Source organism: Diospyros lotus, chromosome 1 (genome assembly GCF_014633365.1).
Source record: "Diospyros lotus cultivar Yz01 chromosome 1, ASM1463336v1, whole genome shotgun sequence".
Lineage (NCBI taxonomy): Eukaryota > Viridiplantae > Streptophyta > Magnoliopsida > Ericales > Ebenaceae > Diospyros > Diospyros lotus.
In genome coordinates this window covers 38478821-38497373 of record NC_068338.1, presented here as the reverse complement: position 1 = coordinate 38497373, position 18553 = coordinate 38478821, and the positions used below count along the sequence as shown (strand labels likewise).

Here is an 18553-nt window from a genome sequence, read left to right as displayed (position 1 = left end):
GTTTGTTGATGGCATTATTGTTTTATTCCCCTCGTATTCGTAATTATCGAATTAATACGAGCCGACGAATCTTGATTGACCATTTATGCTCGTCGACAATGATTTTATAAAATTTTCTTATCACACTAAGGTAACGATTTATCAAAACATATAAAGTGTAAATAAGCTTCAAAAACATATTCAAACTAATCTGCATTGCCAGGATCATAAGAGGTTACGGAGAGGCAATGAATGTGCTTGCAAGCATCTCGAGCACTGGCGTTGGTGGTGGCTTCCAATACTTCAATTAGTTAGTAGTAGCACGGGGTTAGTACAATAAGTTTTATGAAATTAAATACTATTTTTAAAACATCAAATGTATCTGTTTTTTTTTTTTTTTTGGGGGGAGGGGGGGGGGGGAATATTGAGATTGTTATTGTTTTCTAAATTCTCAATGTCGTAGTACTTTATTTCACATATTATTTATTACATGATAAAAAAATATTATGTAGCATTAACGAAATATAACTCTTGGTATCACTAAATTTAGGTTTTTGACATATAACTATTAATGACATCAATGACCAATTGTGAAAAATGATGCTGACTACAAATTTATAATATCGTAATAGCATTTTAAAAGAACTACAAGTGACACTATAAATTATCTATTAAGGTTAAACTATATTAATCTAAGTAAATTTCATAAAATATAACACTTAAACCTTATTTTTCTCTTATAAATTCCAATTACATGGATAATAAATCCACGTGAAAAGCAAATGGTGGATAAATGGAGTATAGATCAAAGTGTAAGATTGAAATGGTTTAGGGTTTTGAACGGTTAATTTATTTATTTTGTTAACGTGTAAAGTTATTGTAATTTTGTAAAATAAAAGAAGATCATTTTATGCTCATAATTAAGCTTTTGTTGCAATTAATGCTTGTGTAATTTGCTATTTTATTTATTTAAGCTAGCATTTGTTTTTGGATTTTGATTTGTTTATTTCAATTATTGTTATTATTTTTGATTGTTTCCCAACTCATGAGAAATTCAAAAATAGACATGACTAATAGTTATAACCTTTGACTTGATGCATCAAGTTAAGCTGAATCTAGGGATTTTTGACTTGCGAGCCTAGTCAACCTAGTGCATTGCACTTGTTGAGCCAACTCAACTAATTTTATTGATTTTAAATTTAAAATGTACATATTTAAAAATTAATTTACTTGTCAAAATTTGAATAAATTTAAGTTATAAATAAAAAATATCAGCCAAGATGTATGTAAATTAGTCACGACACTAATAAACAATCAAAAAGTTTAAATTTTAATTTTTTAAAAATATATGTAATTTTAAATATCATATTTAATTATATAAATAAATATAAATATTTAAATTTTAAATAAGTGAGCCTGTAGTATAATTTTTTTTCCCAATAAGTCTCGCAATCTATAAATTACATCACATCTCATATCGCAAATATATGTCTTAAAATTTCATATTTAAGATTTTAAATGGATACAAATATTTAAATAGAAGAATTAAAAATTTATTTTAAATTTAAAGGTCAAGGGTAATTTAGAAATAAAAAATTATAATAATTGATATAAAAAAAATCAAGTTCAAGTAGACCTACACGTCAAATTTATGAGCCGACTTAATTTAGAATAACCTAAGTAAATTCATATGCAGAGTTAGTCATTTATTTAATAAATAATTTAATTTCATAAATTAATTAATTCAGCACATTTAACATCAAGACATTATTTGACTTACATTTGGATTTGATAATTTTAGCTTGAATTCGACTTTTCATAGGTGAGGAGAAAAGGAAGGAATTAAAATAAAAATATATAAAATATGTTTTAAATATTTAAATTTTGTCAGGCAAAACAAGTAACTAAATTCAGTATTATTTTAATATCTCTCTGCATTATTTCTTTTTTTTTTCTCTGTTAATTTACATTTTCTATTGCCCCTGTTAATTTACTTAGAAAAAATAAATTTAGTTTTCTATAGTACAAAAATGAAACCCTAAAAACGAAATCACGTGGATGGGGCATCGGGGTTCGATCCAACAAGAAACCGGGTTCGGACCAAACATGGAATGGGTTCCGGCCCAAGCAAGAAATCGGGTTCGGACCGATCAATCGAGACGCAATTCCCCAATTATAAAAGCAAGGCACGGCAAGAGAGGTTTCGTCTGTTTGCCTCTGCAAACTGAAGGGCTCACGCGAAAACGAAACAAGAAAGAAGAAGAAGAAGACCCAACAAGTTGTTTCCCCCCATTCTCTCTCTCTCTCTCTCTCTCTCTCTCTGTCAAGTTGTTTTTTGTTGATAGATGGAGGAGGTGTCCCCCAGCGAATCACAATCGGCGGCGGCGGCGGTTGCGGCGGCGGCCGCTCCTCCGCGACCGTCACCCCCGCCTCCATCTGCTCCAGCCGATGACGAGGAGGAGCAAGAATCGAATAACGAAGACGAGAGTTTGCTGGAGAAGGCACAGGCACTCATGGACAAGATCACCTCCTCTCCTGATAACCCTAATCCCAACGTCATCCACGCCCTTTCGTCTATCCTCGAAACGCAAGAATCCAGGTTTATTTCGTTTTCTCATATGCTGGGATTAGTTTGCTAGATTTCTTTTTTAAGGGTCGGTGATTTTGGCGATATCACGGATGACATGGCTTTTCTCAGTTGGGTTGGATTGGAATTTGAGTTCATTATTTGTCATTTTTACGTGCATCTATAGGTATTTTAACTCACAGGGCAACTGTATTGTCTATGACAGTTGTGAGCTTAAGTTTAGTTGAAGTAATTCGGTGCATTTCCGTGCATCATGTTTTCCGTTCTTAAAGATATGTAGTAGTGCAATTATTCATTTCAGGCGATACAGTAGTCAACAGGATTTCGATGCTACGTCCACTTATGTAGGATAGCCACATTACAGCTTTTTCATGCTACAAGATCAAGCAAAAAGTTACGACTTGTTGAATTGCGTGTGGTAGCCTATGATTAAGCATTTTCTCATTATAGTTTTGGTGTACTATTGGTTATCTACTAAGAACCCTATTTATCAAAGTGCACGCACGTGCATGGGCATATGCATATAAAGAAAACTGAATATTTATAATCCTAGCAGCAGAGTTTTATACGTCACCTTTGACAAGTTTCTAGTGCCGCCAAAGTATGTATTCACGATTTAGTATTCTGTACCACAGATTATGTATGTCAAGTTATTTTCAATTTCGTTTATCTGTCTGTTGCTTTAATATTTTACAATACCTGCAAACTATGTTTAATGAAGAATTTTTGTTATTAAGTTGGTTCTTTCATTGAACTATATAATTTGTTTCCTGAAATGATTGTTTAAATATAAATGACCGTGAAATTGAAATGAGTGGCTGAACAAATGAAATATTTATCTCAAATACTTACGGGAAGATATTTTTATGTAGGAACATTTATTTTGAAAAACAAGGTTACTTTAAACTGTCTGGATTCTTGAAATTATCTTACTTGTTTGTGTAAACATCATATCAAGCCTTAATCCCATAATTTGGGGAATTGGAAAAGTTATTATCTTACTTGCTTGTATATTTTCTGTATTTTCTTATCATGCCGTTAGGACTTACGTAAAACTGTTAAGTCATTAAACTTATTTGAATGTCAAAAATTCCACATGGGTTGGAATAATTTAATTTATGTTCCTGTTTAAAATGTCAAATCCCGTATCAGCATTAAATGAAATAATGCTTAACTTCTTAAAAAAGAAGAAAGGAAAATTCTCTTGAGTAGAAAGTTTTGATTTTATATTGCTGTTTCTTCTAAATATGTGACCTGGTGTCTCATTGTAAGAAATTTGATAAGTTAGCAATGCCAACAAAGAAAATAATTTCTATGTGGAATGATATGGCTCATTGTTTCTCAATATCAACTATGTGATGGGATATGACCATGTCAATTATTTTGTTTCACTGCCATCTCATGAAACTGCTCCATACGAAGGTGGTGTTGGAACTTGATCTCATCCTTCCCTCTTCACAGGGTTGCATCAGGAAGTGCAGACAGATAAAAATTTGCCACACTTTTGCATTGATTTGGATTGTCAATGTGACTTTTATAAATCAATTGACATTATTAATGTTGTGCCATCGACCCTAACATGGGTTAGGATAAGATGTAGACTGTAGTTAATAATGCTGATGATGAATGATGTGGCTCATTGTGTTCTCTTCCATTTTCAAACAAAAGATATATCATCAGATTCGTAATTAATTTAAAATGTCTACTATATTTTTATTGAATGAATTTGTTAGAGTTTTGTCTAGAGTATTGATGGCGGTGATAGCAGTGTTTTTATATAGGTTATTATGCGGTTTTAGAGGGTAGAGATAGGCGGTGGCCCATTAGCTATTAAGTTGGGGGTAAACCGGTAATATTCATACCAGTCTTGTAATAGCCTAGCAATTATCACCCTAATATTCTATAAATAGGGAAGGGGGGTTAGGCATCAGATGCACATGCTGTTGTTTCTCGAGAAAGCTTTGAGAGAGAAAAGGCTGTGATTTTAGAATAGCTTTTGTAATCTTGAGAGAAGGCTTGTAATCGGGGGTGCAACTGGTGTACTGTGATCATTCTTTCTGAATCAAAGAAGGCTGTTCTTGGAGGGTTCTTAGGTTGGGTGTAGGGTTGTCCTAAAGGGCAATCTGAACCAGTATAATCTTGGTGTTCTTGTGGATATTTGGTTTGCACATTCTTATTCTTTCAATTCCGTTTCTGTTCTGTTTATTATTTTCTGTTTGATTCTTTTAACTTGTTTTGTTAATTTGTATGTGAGTGTGTGCGGTTGAAGAGTGGCTGAATTCTTGTCTAAGAAATCTGATCCAGTGATCTTAGGAATAACATAATTGTTTATATAAAAAAAGTTGTTTCTATGACAAAACATGTCATACTTTCACCAATCCACACTCCATAAGCATAATATTATCTTATTCACTTTGTTCATTTACCGTAAAGTGGTTCCCAACTTAAAAGGTACACGGTGTTACTTGCTCCACTCTGTTACAGAATGTGACATGAGCAATTCTTTTTTGTTTTTACTGTTGCATTAAATGACAGTGTGTGCCAATGTCATCGCTAAATGGACACTCTCAATTGGCAATTTATTCTTTCTCTTATATTTTTCTATAAACACTTGTCTGTATATGAGAATGCCAAGATGCACAAAACTATGCCTCCTGCTGTATAATCTGATTGCTTCAGAAGCATGGGCAAGCCAGTTCACAGTGATAAGTGGTGGGAGAAAACGCATGTAACTGTAGAGAGGAGTAACATATAACTCTTGCATTTCTAGAGGAGTATTATAGATATGAATACGTAGTTTTGGCACTCCCTTTTAGAAAGGGGGTTAGTAATCTTCTTCTGTTTGCTTCATTATATTTATTCCCCCCCACAAACACACACACACGCAAATACAGTATTTGACGATGCTGGGGACTCTGGAATATGTCAGCTCTAGGGATGGGGAAGAGGTGCATATTACAAATCATTGGAAGTTTCAGGCTGGAGGGTCACCTATGCTGTTTGCAACTTGAAGCTTCATATTTCCGAGTGTCAAATAAATGAGTCCATTTTGCCCTTATCATGTTGATTTGAATTTTGTGGACAGACAATTTCTCATCTCTGTATCCCATTTATTGGAGTGTCTGGTAAATTCTGTTAAGATTTTATGATTCTAAATCTAGGTTTAACTTTCAGGTTCATCTTGTTTTATTAGCTAGCCTGTTGTTTTTATTCTTCATCCTTGGTTGCATGATGTGCCCTATAATAGGTTATCTTGAGCTGCTTTAGGTATCAAGTGTGGCTCAACCTAAATGGTTAATGTGTTAATGCTATATTAATGTAGCATGTAAGTGTTTTTTTCTTGTTTCATTTCCTTAAAAAAAATAAAAAGCTAATTCTTCAAACTTGGAAATAGTTGAATGGTCCGTTGATTTTTTCTTTGTCACTTTTCTGATGCACCTCTGGCCAACATTTTTTTTTTTTTTGTAGAATACCTTAGGTGGATTTTAATGTGGAGCCTCTCAAAGCAGATAGCTAATTTTTTCAGTAAATGCATAATATTTATTTTTCATATCTTTTGTAGTGTGACTTGTGATGCAATGAACTGAGCTAGGGCATGTGTCTTCCAGCAAAAAAAAAAAAAAAAGGGGAAAAGTGAGCCGGTTATCATTTATACCACCATAGACAATATTCAAGCATGTTACTGGATTTGGATCACTGTCTGATAAGTTTTTGTTGGTATGAGAAATTTGTTGGACTGTTTTGTGCTTGAGTTGCTATAAAAATCTCTTCTGTATTATGGATGCATCAGCTTCATGTATTCTTGTTATCTAACACTGGTCCCTGTTACAGTCTTTATGTGCTTTATATGGTATGTTTGTAATGCTTTGTTCTTGTTTGTTTTTCACTGTCAACAAACGGATCTGCACATTGGAATGTGTTTACATATACTGATGCCTTGTTTTACACATGTTTTAATAATTTACCCATAACCTATTTTGCTGATACCTTCAAGTCTACTCATAAATTTCCTGTGTTTATTTCTGTTTTGCAATTGTAGATACATGGAAGAGACAGGTCATCTCTCCTTAAATAATACTCGAGCATCTCACAATGTTGGCCGGCTGGGGAGCTTAATCCGGGTAATTGATCTATATAGCCTTGCTGACATATATTTTTTACGCGTCATTATGTTTCCTGTTATATGCTTTTCCTTCCTTTCCCTAGTGGGATTAAGGCTTGTGGTTGTTGTTGTTCTTGTTATCTGCTTGTGCTTCCATTCTTTTTGAGTGAGAATAATGGGCTTTATTTGATTGGTTTTCTTTTCTAAATTCCGCTTTGTTCAGGAGAACGATGAATTTTTTGAGTTAATATCATCAAAGTTCTTGTCTGAAGCTAGATACCCAGCATCCATTCAGGCAGCTACAACAAGGCTTCTGTTCAGTTGTTCGCTTACTTGGATGGCAAGTTCTCTGGTTTAGTTCCTTTTATTGCTTCAAATTGATGTCTTGTATTTGTTATGTTGAGTTATTTGTCCTATTGTGAATTTGATGCAGTATCCCCATGTTTTTGAAGAAACTGTTTTGGAAAATATTAAAGGCTGGGTGATGGATGAAACAGCCAGATCTTCTGGTGAAGATCGCAGCTGGAAGCATGAAACAGGGAAAAGGAAATCCTCTGACTCTGAGATGTTGAAGACCTACTCTACTGGCCTGCTAGCTGTATGCTTGGTGGGGTATGTCCTTTAAGTATTTATTTGTTTCCTAGTCATACATTCCTTTGCATCTTCTATATTGAAAAAATTCATATTTTTTTGTACTAATTTTGGCAGTGGTGGTCAAGGAGTGGAAGATGTAGTAACATCTGGATTGTCTGCACTGTCAGCAAAGCTCATGCGCTATCTTCGTATCCAGGCTTTAGGGGAGGCAAGTCAAAAAGATGCTCATTATTTAGCAGAGAGCAAAAATGCCTCTGTTAATTGTGTACGAGTTAGAGATGAAGGTCGGGGTAGGTTTTGGCAAGTTCCAGACACTTCTCATTTGGATCCTCCTAGGATTATGGAGGAAGGATTGCTAGATGAATCAAGCACTAAATGGACCCATGATAGTAGTCAAGCTTGTGCAGATGAATGTGGGGTTCAGGGTGGAGAACCTCCTGATAGTTTGGCTGAAGGTCATGATACTTATGAAGAGGTAGGTATTAATGGTGAGGACAGATGGCATGGTCAAGATTTGCATGATGGAAGGACAAACATTGGTGATAGAAATTGCCCAGCCAGGTCTGGACGGGAGGAAGATTTTGATGAGAGCATCAGGGATGAGTCATCAAGGCGTAGGGTAGCCCGTGGATTGGCACGATCTAGAGGAAAGGGAAGGGTTAATGAAGTAATTCCAGAGAATGAACAGGGTTTAATTTCTCCTGGATCTGGAAGTAGATTAGGAACCCGGGGTCGGATAATCAAGGAAAGGAGTCTAAATAGAAGTTTTGATGTTAAAAGGCTCCCAGATCCTAAGAAGAGTTTGGGTGGAGTGAGTGCTGATAGTTTTGTGATGGAAAGAGAGGATAATAATGATGACTGTTTCAAAGAATGCAAAGTTGGCACCAAAGATATTTCTGATCTAGTGAGAAAAGCTGTTCAAGCTGCTGAAGCCGAAGCTATAGCAGCTAGTGCACCAGCAGAAGCTGTTAAAGCTGCATGTGATGCTGCTGCCGAAGTGGTCAAAAGTGCTGCTTCTGAGGTTGTTGTCTCTCTCTCTCTCTCTCTCACACACACACACACACACACACATTTATATCCCTTTAGCTTTCAGTTTTCTAACTTGTTAGTCACTTCATGATACTTAGGAACTTAAAAGGACAGGCGATGAAGAAGCTGCAGTTTTGTCTGCTTCCATAGCTGCATCTACAGTTATTGATGCTGCTAGTGCTATAGAAATGTCAAGGTTAGTCTTTTATTTCTGTAAACAGTCATTTTGCAGAGTAATTGCTGTATGGTAATAACTTCTTGTTACAAGTGATTCTTTATGTGCACCAAAGTATTTGGTTCTTATGCTGATGTCTCTTGGGATGGTGGTAGGTCTTCAATTGGTGTTTGTGATGATTCAATAGCTCCAAATGGCACAGAACCAGAACCAAATGAAGAAGCTGAAGAATTTTTCATTCTTGATATTGATTCTCTTGCAAAACTGAGAGAAAAATTCTGCATCCAATGTCTTGTAATACTAGGAGAATATGTTGAAGTTCTTGGCCCTGTACTTCATGAAAAGGGGGTGGATGTTTGCCTTGCATTGCTGCAAAGAAATTCCAAACAAATAGACGAATCAAAGATTGCAATGCTCTTGCCGGATGTTTTGAAGCTGATCTGTACATTGGCTGCTCATCGGAAATTTGCTGCATTGTTTGTGGATCGTGGTGGCATGCAAAGACTGCTTGCTGTGCCAAGAATTGCTCAGACCTTTTTTGGCCTTTCTTCGTGCCTATATGCTATTGGCTCTCTTCAGGTATTACTTGTAATGGTTTTTTCTGAAAGCGATAATATTGTATTGGCTTATGCAAAATTAGCTTGCCTCTTATTTGTCTGTCCCATTTTCTCTAAACATTTGTTGTTCTTAATACTAATATTTCTTTTGATTTTATGACATGAACTTCCAGGGGATTATGGAACGTGTATGTGCTCTTCCCTCTGATGTGGTACAACAGGTGGTTGAGTTAGGTCTTCAACTTCTTGGATGCCCCCAGGATCAAGCCAGAAAAAATGCTGCTTTATTCTTGTCTAATGCATTTGTCTTCAGAGCAGTCCTTGATTCCTTTGATGCTCAGGATGGCCTTCAGAAATCATTGAGTCCCTTGCATGATGCTGCCTCGGTAAGATCTGGTGTTAATTCTGGGGCATTGGGACCATCTAGTTCAGGACCACTTCGAAATGACCGATCCCCTCCAGAGGTACTGACCTCATCAGAGAAGCAGATAGCTTATCACACATGCGTTGCTTTGCGGCAATATTTTAGAGCGCATCTCCTCTTGCTTGTGGATTCAATTCGTCCAAACAAAAACAATAGAAGTGCAGTCCGAAATATTCCAAATATTAGAGCTGCCTACAAGCCACTTGACATAAGTAATGAAGCTATGGATGCAATATTTCGACAGCTGCAGAAGGATCGGAAACTTGGCCCTGCATTTGTGAGGGTTCGTTGGCCAGCTGTTGACAAGTTCCTAGCTTCAAATGGGCATATAATCATGTTGGAATTCTGTCAGGTTTGTTGTTATACTTTGCAGTGGCTTGTTCTTGCTTCTTCCTTGTTACTCTCATGTTGACATTTTGTTTTCTCCATAGGCCCCGACTGTTGACCGTTACTTACATGACTTACTTCAATACGCATTGGGTGTTCTGCACATAGTTACGTTGGTGCCTTACAGTCGCAAACCAATTGTGAATGCAACATTAAGCAATGATCGCATTGGTGTAGCCGTAATTCTGGATGCAGCAAATGGTGCTGGTTATGTTGAACCAGAGGTAAAGGCTTATTCTATAACAAATTTTCTTTTCTTTGTTTTTCTTTTTTTGACTGCAAGTGGGCCCTGAAGGCTGAAGTCTAACTCATGTTAGCTAACTCTTGTCTTTCTTTTCTCAGATAATTCAGCCAGCGCTGAACGTCTTAGTCAACCTTGTTTGCCCCCCACCTTCAATCAGTAATAAGCCACCCCTTATCACACAAGTTCAGCAGTCAGCTTCTGTCCAAACCTTGAATGGGCCTTCTATGGAGTCTAGGAATGCAGAACGAAATATCTCAGATCGAGTTGGTAACATGCCGGTTCAGAATGAGCTGAGAGAACGGAATGGGGAATCCAGTGCCGCAGATCGTGGCAGCAGCTTAACAGTAGGTGGTACAACAGCTGTTTGCAATACTTCTCAAACATCTGTAACATCTGGACTGGTTGGAGACAGGAGAATATCTTTGGGCGCTGGAGCAGGTTGTGCTGGCCTTGCTGCCCAGTTGGAACAAGGCTACCGTCAGGCAAGAGAGGTCGTCCGTGCCAACAATGGCATAAAGGTTCTGCTACAGCTCCTCCAATCTCGTATAGTTGCACCTCCTGCTGCACTTGACTGTCTCCGTGCTCTTGCATGTCGAGTGCTTCTTGGTTTAGCCAGAGATGATGCAATTGCGCACATATTGACCAAGCTTCAGGTGAATGATTGTTATGCAATGCTTAATTGTTTCTAATGTCAAGTTTGCAACACTTAAGGCCAAGCTTGGTTTTCATTTTTTGTTCTTGGTCTGAGAGAGGATGTTTTGAGCTTTCTAATGTTTTATCCCTTAGAGATATGTTTTACTTTGCTTTCAAAATTTTAGCAGGCAATTATGTGGAATCTAGATCCATGTTTATCATTGTCATATCTAATTCTCATCATATTCCACTCCTATAGATATCTCTATCTTTTGGTTCTCCCTTGTTTTTCTGTGATGATTCTGAATGCCCTATTAGCTGGCTTATTCTTAAGGTTTTGATGGTAAAACTCATTCTTAATTCATTTATTGAAATGAAATTGCCGTTCAGGTTGGGAAAAAGTTATCAGAACTAATTCGAGATTCAGGCAGCCAGACTACTGGAAATGAACATAGCAGGTGGCAAGCTGAACTCGCCCAGGTGGCAATTGAGCTAATTGCGGTAAGCACTTATTCTCATGTTGAGATTATTTTTCTTCCAAATGGGGACTGCTTATGGATATATTTTATAGATTTTTGTGCTTTATTATGTTTTTGTGCCCCCCCCCCAAAGAAAAAAAAAAAGGTTTCTGAAGGTGGACAAACAGTATTAGGTTGTAGGGGACCTTCAAACTGTTGTTCTAATTAAACTGAGACTCATTGGCATTGCTTAGAAATAATGAGATTTAATGGTGTGCCAGCAACTGGTCACTAGCCACCACAACATTTGTTTAATTTTGAATATTCTAACATGCTGGAACCTGTCAATTTTTGTTCTTAGTGCATATCATTTCATTCATTCTCATGTTTTTATAGTAGTTCATTACCCAGCATGGTGTTGGCTACTTGCATGATTGCATAAAAGGTGTGTTGTTAAAACATTCATGAATGCATGCACTTCAAGAGCTTAGGTGCTCATTTTGGTAATACAGAATGGGGAATGGGTATACAAGATGCATCCAACTGTGTGCTATTGGTTACATACAGGACAACTAGATACAAGGAGTACTGGTGTTTTGAGAAACCAGCTGGACTGGGTTAACTGGCTACTGGTTGCCAGATTAGTCATTGGTCTGGGTGGAACTGGAACTGGTGCACAGAATGGCAGTTTCTAAGATGTGGTGCGGTAGGACTAAACTTATATTGATTACTATCAGAACTAGTGCTACTCTCACAGAAGATTTTTCTTGTAACAATTAGGAATGCAGTGGTATAAAGTTATCTAAAGTTTGTCCTCAAATGAATAATGTAAAAACACATTTTCCAGCAATATCGGATACATACAAGTATTTGTTTTGCAAATGCTAATATCTCTCTGGACTTCACTATATTGGACTGTTCCCTTCTACAAAGATGTTTGGGGAAATAACTAATGTTGCTGGTGAAACCGAAGTAAACTTGTATTTGTATAGCTTACTATTAGAATTAGAGCTGCTGTTATAGTATTCTTCTCTTATAACAATTAGGCATCCAATAAAATTATATAAATAGTCTAATTCTTTTCTTCCAATGAATCACTAAAAAAAGGGGGAATTATGTAAAAACACATGATTCTAATTGATATATATCATTAAAAAAGATCATGTTAAAACACATTTCTTAAATATATAATTGACATACATTATAAATTTTTTGGTCTGACGCAAACTACACTCTAGAATTTAATTCATTAGATTTGAAAAATCTTTGAGAGAATATATATAAAAAATTAGAATCCCCTTGGAACTGTTAAACTCACAATTTTCAAACAAATCTGTATCATTCTTCCAAATTCCCTCACCAATTTGCAAATTACCAATGTATTACAGCTTTATGGTCTCTCTGAATTCAAGTTTGTTACTGTGTGACCTTTATGGTTCTAATGATTTATGGGAAGCATGGGAAAGCTCACGCATAATTTTAGTTAATGAACCGAGAGAAACAAACTTGAAGCTAGAACAGTATAGCACTTTTATGATGTTGAGGTATAGGTTAAGTTAGTGGGAATCATTGCTTGCAGTCCTCGTATAATTAGATACACTGGAATGATGATGGACAATTTAATGGGCTAGAGATTCTTGTGGTGATAGACCCTTTACTGATATTTTGGCTGTTGAAAGAAGGAAGATTGAGGATGTGGCTTGTAGAATATAGTTGAATGGGTAAAATGGAGAAGTGCATAAAGAGTTTCTGTGAAATTTGATCTTTCATTAAGTTGGAGGAAATGCTACTAGGCCTGCTATTATTTGTGTTAATGTTAGTGTCGTTGAAACAAAATAAAATGTTTCATTTGGATGCCTAATGTAAGAAAGAATTAGAAACTATTTTTTCTTTTTTCTTTCTGGTTGGGGGAGAGGGGAGTTAGGAAGTGGATCTACTTGATGATGGGATGGTTGAAAGCCGTTTGAGAATTATGTGTATATATGAACAACGTCAACCAACTACAGTTGGGGGAGTGACTTGATATGTTTTGAGGGTGATTCAAGAAATATATTTAAGTATAGGTAGAGGGGGAGAGTCAGGAACGTAACTTGTAAATTAATGCACATAGTTTAATTTGGGTGATGCAAGAGCTCATGTTACAATGTTGCATGTTGCAGATAGTAACAAACTCAGGGCGTGCAAGTACATTGGCAGCTACTGATGCAGCAACCCCTACTTTGAGACGTATAGAGAGAGCTGCAATAGCTGCTGCCACTCCTATTACTTACCATTCCAGGTAGTTGCCGCTCGCTTTCTCCTAGGTTTATGGACAGTCATTTTCCACTGTGTAAAGTTCGTTGCTTATTTATCTACTTTCTTTGTTATGTTGCATGTAAATCTCAGGGAACTTCTATTACTAATTCATGAACACCTTCAAGCATCTGGTTTATCTACAACTGCAGACGTGCTTCTGAAAGAGGCTCAATTGACTCCTTTGCCTTCTTTGGCAGCACCATCGTCTCTAGTGCATCAATCATCTGGGCAAGATTCCTCATCAATACAAATTCAATGGCCATCAGGACGAATTCCTGGTGGATTTTTCTTTGATAAACAACAGAAACCTACTTCAAGTAATGGAGATTCTAGTGTGAAATGTGAAACAGATGAGCCTACATCAAAGAAGAAGCCTCTGTTCTCACCAACGCTAAACTTACAGTCAAGAAGTCACCCCCCCGCTTATGATTCCCCTCGGGCATCGAGCAGCAAAATCATCAGTAATTTAAAGAAGTCTTCTGCACCTGAAGGTACACCAGAGCCATCATCAATTCCTGCAGTGAAGCCCATTTTGGATACTGATATTCAATTTAAGACACCCATCATATTGCCAATGAAACGCAAGTTCATGGAATTGAAGGACATGGGATTGGGATCATCAGTGAAGCAGCGCAACACTTGTGAGCATGGACTTCGATCCCCAGCTTGTGTGACACCTAATACTGCCCGTAGAAGCTGCCTACTGACTGATGTTAATGTTAATTGTTCTCCAAGTACTAATGTGAAAGATCATCATGGACGATTAATTCTAAATAACTCTCTGGCAGAGAATTTGGATGACAACCAATGCAACACTCATTTGGGTCCGATGACACCTTCAACCCAATTTGGGTTTCTAAGTGATTCGCAACCTATTAACATAGAAAGGTTGACTCTGGATTCTCTTGTTGTTCAGTATCTGAAACACCAGCATCGCCAGTGCCCGGCTCCAATTACTACATTACCACCTCTCTCCTTGTTGCATCCACATGTCTGTCCAGAGCCAAGACGAAGCCTTGATGTTCCATCAAATGTAACAGCCCGGCTTAGTACACGTGAATTTAGAAGTAACTATGGTGGGATTCATGGAAGTCGTAGGGATCGTCAATTTGTCTACAGCAGATTTAGGCCCTGGAGAACTTGTCGTGATGGTGATGGTGGTGACCGTTCCCTTTTGACATGTGTTACTTTCCTTGGAGATTCATCTCAGATTGCCGCTGGTAGCCATTCTGGAGAGCTAAAAATATTTGACTCCAACAGCAATAATGTGCTGGAGAGCTGCGCTAGCCACCAGTCTCCGTTGACACTAGTGCAATCATACCTTTCTGGGGAGACCCAGTTGATTCTTTCTTCGAGCGCCCATGATGTTCGACTTTGGGATGCATCTTCTGTTTCGGGCGGGCCAAAGCATCCATTTGAAGGATGCAAGGCTGCGAGGTTCAGCAATTCTGGAACCATATTTGCAGCATTATCTTCTGAGCAATTCCGACGTGAAATCCTATTGTATGATATCCAGTCATGTCATTTGGATATGAAGCTGACAGACCCCTCTTCAACTCCTTTGGGACGAGTCCATGTTCATTCTACTGTTCACTTTAGCCCTTCAGATACCATGCTGCTTTGGAATGGAGTTTTATGGGATGGGCGGGTTTCTTGTCCTGTCCATCGCTTTGACCAATTTACAGACTATGGTGGCGGCGGTTTTCATCCTGCTGGGAATGAGGTATGTAACACTTGCCTGTTGTGGAACTGTTGCATTTCTTTTTTCTTTTTGCTTGTTGAACTGCTGTACTATTTAATGTAAAAAATCTCAATCATTAAGGATTAGGCCTGTAGATTGCCTAAATCTGGGCCAGATCAAACAAGTAATGATCCAGTCCAAATCCATCCATATTTGGATCTAATCTCCCGCATTTGGAGCTCATGGATCTGGATACGAGTCTTGTGGATCTAGATCCCCCTCAAATGCATGCAAAGAGTAATTTTGCATTTATATGTAAAATATTTTCTGCAATATATTTTGCATATTGTTTAGGGAAATTTTTACATTCTAAATATATAAATAGAATTTGTGTTAAAAGGCATGCACTAAAAAATTAAAAATGTTGTGTTTAAGTACGATTTTTCATAAGATTAGTGAACGTTCATTTTGCTTTCAAAATTTTAAAAAGAAATTCTGAGTTCTTTTTTTTTTCTATATATTTTAATGTAAATTTTTTTACATATTTTTTGTTATCCTAAAAACAAAATTAAGTAAAATGTCCAAACTAAATACAACTTTTCAAAAAAAGTGGTAGATACAAAACAAGAGGAATACCACACAAACATTGTTTTTATACACAAATTTTATTTAAAATGATGGGTTATTAAGACCCATATGTTCACAATGAAAAACTCACAAAATAAATTATAGTGTAAAAAATGTAATTTTCACATTTTCTTTTTTGTGAATTTCATATTTAAAAATTACATAATTTTTTGAAAGAAAAATTACAGAAAGACAAATAAAATCTAGCTCACTCAAAATAGAAGAATGTTGTCGAACATGTAATGAAAATGTGCCAATATTTGGGCAAATAATAGAATACAAAAGTTAATTGTAATTAATGAATAAGAGTAAAATATTTTAAAATTAATGCGTAAATGAATATTAGAATGTTGGAGTATGGGACTTTATTTTCAATTTTTGCAAGTAGCTGGTGGTTGACATTGTATTTATAGTCCTCTTATTTTATTGATACTGGACTGGGTCTACATGATAATGGCCTGAGATCTGTTCTGAATTAGATCTGACCCATTAACAGCCCTAATTGTTTATAAATATATGGATAGCTTATTGAATTTATCAATTGGTTCTTGTGAAATGGGTCAGTTCAAGGATAGCTCATGTAAACTATCTTAAATTAAAAATGAATAAACTCCAATATTTGTTCATTAACGTGCAAAATGAATGCTTGTTTTAGATATATATAGAGCTGTTCATCTTTGAAGTTTGAATGGGAGGGAATGCTGGAATCACTTTGCAGAACATTTTGTTTTGTTTTGTTTTGTGCGCGTGCGTGGCTTTCTTCCTTTTCTTTTTTCCTCATTCATTGCATGAAGAACTCTTATATGGACCCTTTCCATCAAATTTCTGTCCCGCAAAGCATATAATCCAAGCTAGATTAACAGAGGCCTGAATGCTTAGTTTGCATGGTGATGCAAAGATGGTTTTGGGTCTCCATAAATTTTGATAGTCTACTTGCATTTCTGAAAATTGAATTTCTCTTGAACAGGTGATCATAAATTCTGAAGTTTGGGACCTTCGGAAGTTCAGGCTCCTCCGAAGTGTACCTTCTCTGGACCAGACTGTTATAACATTCAATGCTAGTGGGGATGTAATATATGCAATTCTGAGAAGAAATCTCGAGGATGTTACATCGGCATTTCACACTCGTCGGGTCAAGCACTCCCTCTTTGATGCTTTCCGCACGGTGGATGCCGTCAACTATTCTGATATTGCTACCATTCCCGTGGACCGTTGTGTCCTTGATTTTGCAACCGAGCCAACTGATTCTTTTGTTGGATTGGTCACTATGGATGATCAAGAGGAGATGTATTCTTCAGCGAGGGTGTATGAAATTGGCCGTAGGAGGCCTACCGATGACGACTCTGACCCCGACGGTGCTGAGAGCGAGGAAGAGGAAGACGACGATGATGACGAGGAGGATATTGATGAGGACCCATTGTTGGGACCTATTGATGGGGATGGTGATAGTGCTGATGATACGAGCAATGATGACGATGACAGTCTCAGTGATCTGGACGAAGACGAGGAAGATGCCAATTTCATCATGGATGGAGACTTCGGTCCTGGGGGTGGAATACTGGAGATAGTAACCGATGGAGAAGACGACGACAGCCAAATGGTTGAATCTTTGAGTAGCGGGGACGAAGGGGATTTTGCAGGTTTTGTCTTCTGAATTGTATATAATCACCCAAGAGAAGTCCCAAGGTTTTTTTTTATTTTATTTTAAATTTTATCTGATAGCAATTTAGATGGTGTAATTATTGCCCGTGGATTTTGGTGAGAAAATATGATATCTTTTTAATCGAGGCCAACTTAATTTGTTGTCAAAGTTGATCATATTGCGGGATGGATTAAACGGGTTTTCCATATCTATATCTTGGTTCCTCCTGTTGCTTCAATGGGCATGCATGCATGCATGCTTCTTGGTTAGGAATGAGTTTATTTATTACTGTATGATAATGGGTTTTGTGGCTTGTTTTTTATTTTGGTCAACTTTTTTGCTGCTTTGATGAGGTAGGTTTAGTGTCTCACTTGTTGTTTTTGACCTTTGACTTTGACATTAATATTAGCACCTCCCCCCCCCCCCCCCCCCAAAAAAAAAGAAGCATTCTATGCAAATGCTTTACTCTCCATCAAGTATTGCATTTTAGGTATTTATTTAATTTATAGATGTAATTTTATTGCTTTTAATAGAAGATAGATTTTAAATATCGAGAGATAATCAAATAAAATGAACACTTGACTATAAAAAAAAAATTACTTTATCAATTATTATATATAATTTGAAGTTATATTTTATCTACGCTTGAAAAATTATTATAATTATTTATATTTTTACTATAAATTTTAATAAAAAAATAAAAAATATGATGACGAGATCATTTTTACTTGTATTAAAATGAAGGGAGTACAAATTTCTTATATTAGCATAAGAAATTAGCCGTAAACAAATCTTTTTACATTAATTTTTATTTCATATCTATTTACCCTAATGGGCCTAATCAACAATATTTCAAATTACATATAATTTCACTTATTAGATAATATTAATTATTACATAAGCACTTGTTAGTATTTTTAATAATTTTGTTGTTAAAAGTCACATTTTCAATTGTTTGTTTTCTCTTAAAAATGTTTTTTAAAATATATTTTTTTTTGTAAAAAAATAATTTTCACAATAATAATAAAAATTCTACAGTAATGCCAAATAGGTTATGGGTGAATGAAGTGCGATTTTGTTCACCCCTTTAACGGGGTGAACATCACCCTCACAAAATTGTGAGGGTGAAAAAAAGCAAC

At 36.4% G+C, this 18553-nt stretch overlaps 1 protein-coding gene across 1 annotated transcript; it reads left to right on the top strand.

The window, feature by feature from the left end:
• The first annotated feature begins 2202 nt into the window (after nt 1-2202).
• Nucleotides 2203-17652, top strand: LOC127804252 (DDB1- and CUL4-associated factor homolog 1). Its single transcript, XM_052341080.1, has 14 exons — nt 2203-2578; nt 6606-6687; nt 6892-7008; nt 7102-7280; nt 7377-8283; nt 8390-8487; nt 8622-9045; nt 9197-9799; nt 9879-10058; nt 10177-10731; nt 11102-11212; nt 13329-13447; nt 13555-15187; nt 16740-17652. Exons 1-14 carry the CDS (start codon nt 2325-2327, stop codon nt 17424-17426), a joined length of 5949 nt encoding a protein of 1982 aa, XP_052197040.1. The 5' UTR covers nt 2203-2324; the 3' UTR covers nt 17427-17652.
• Nucleotides 17653-18553: the final 901 nt, after the last annotated feature.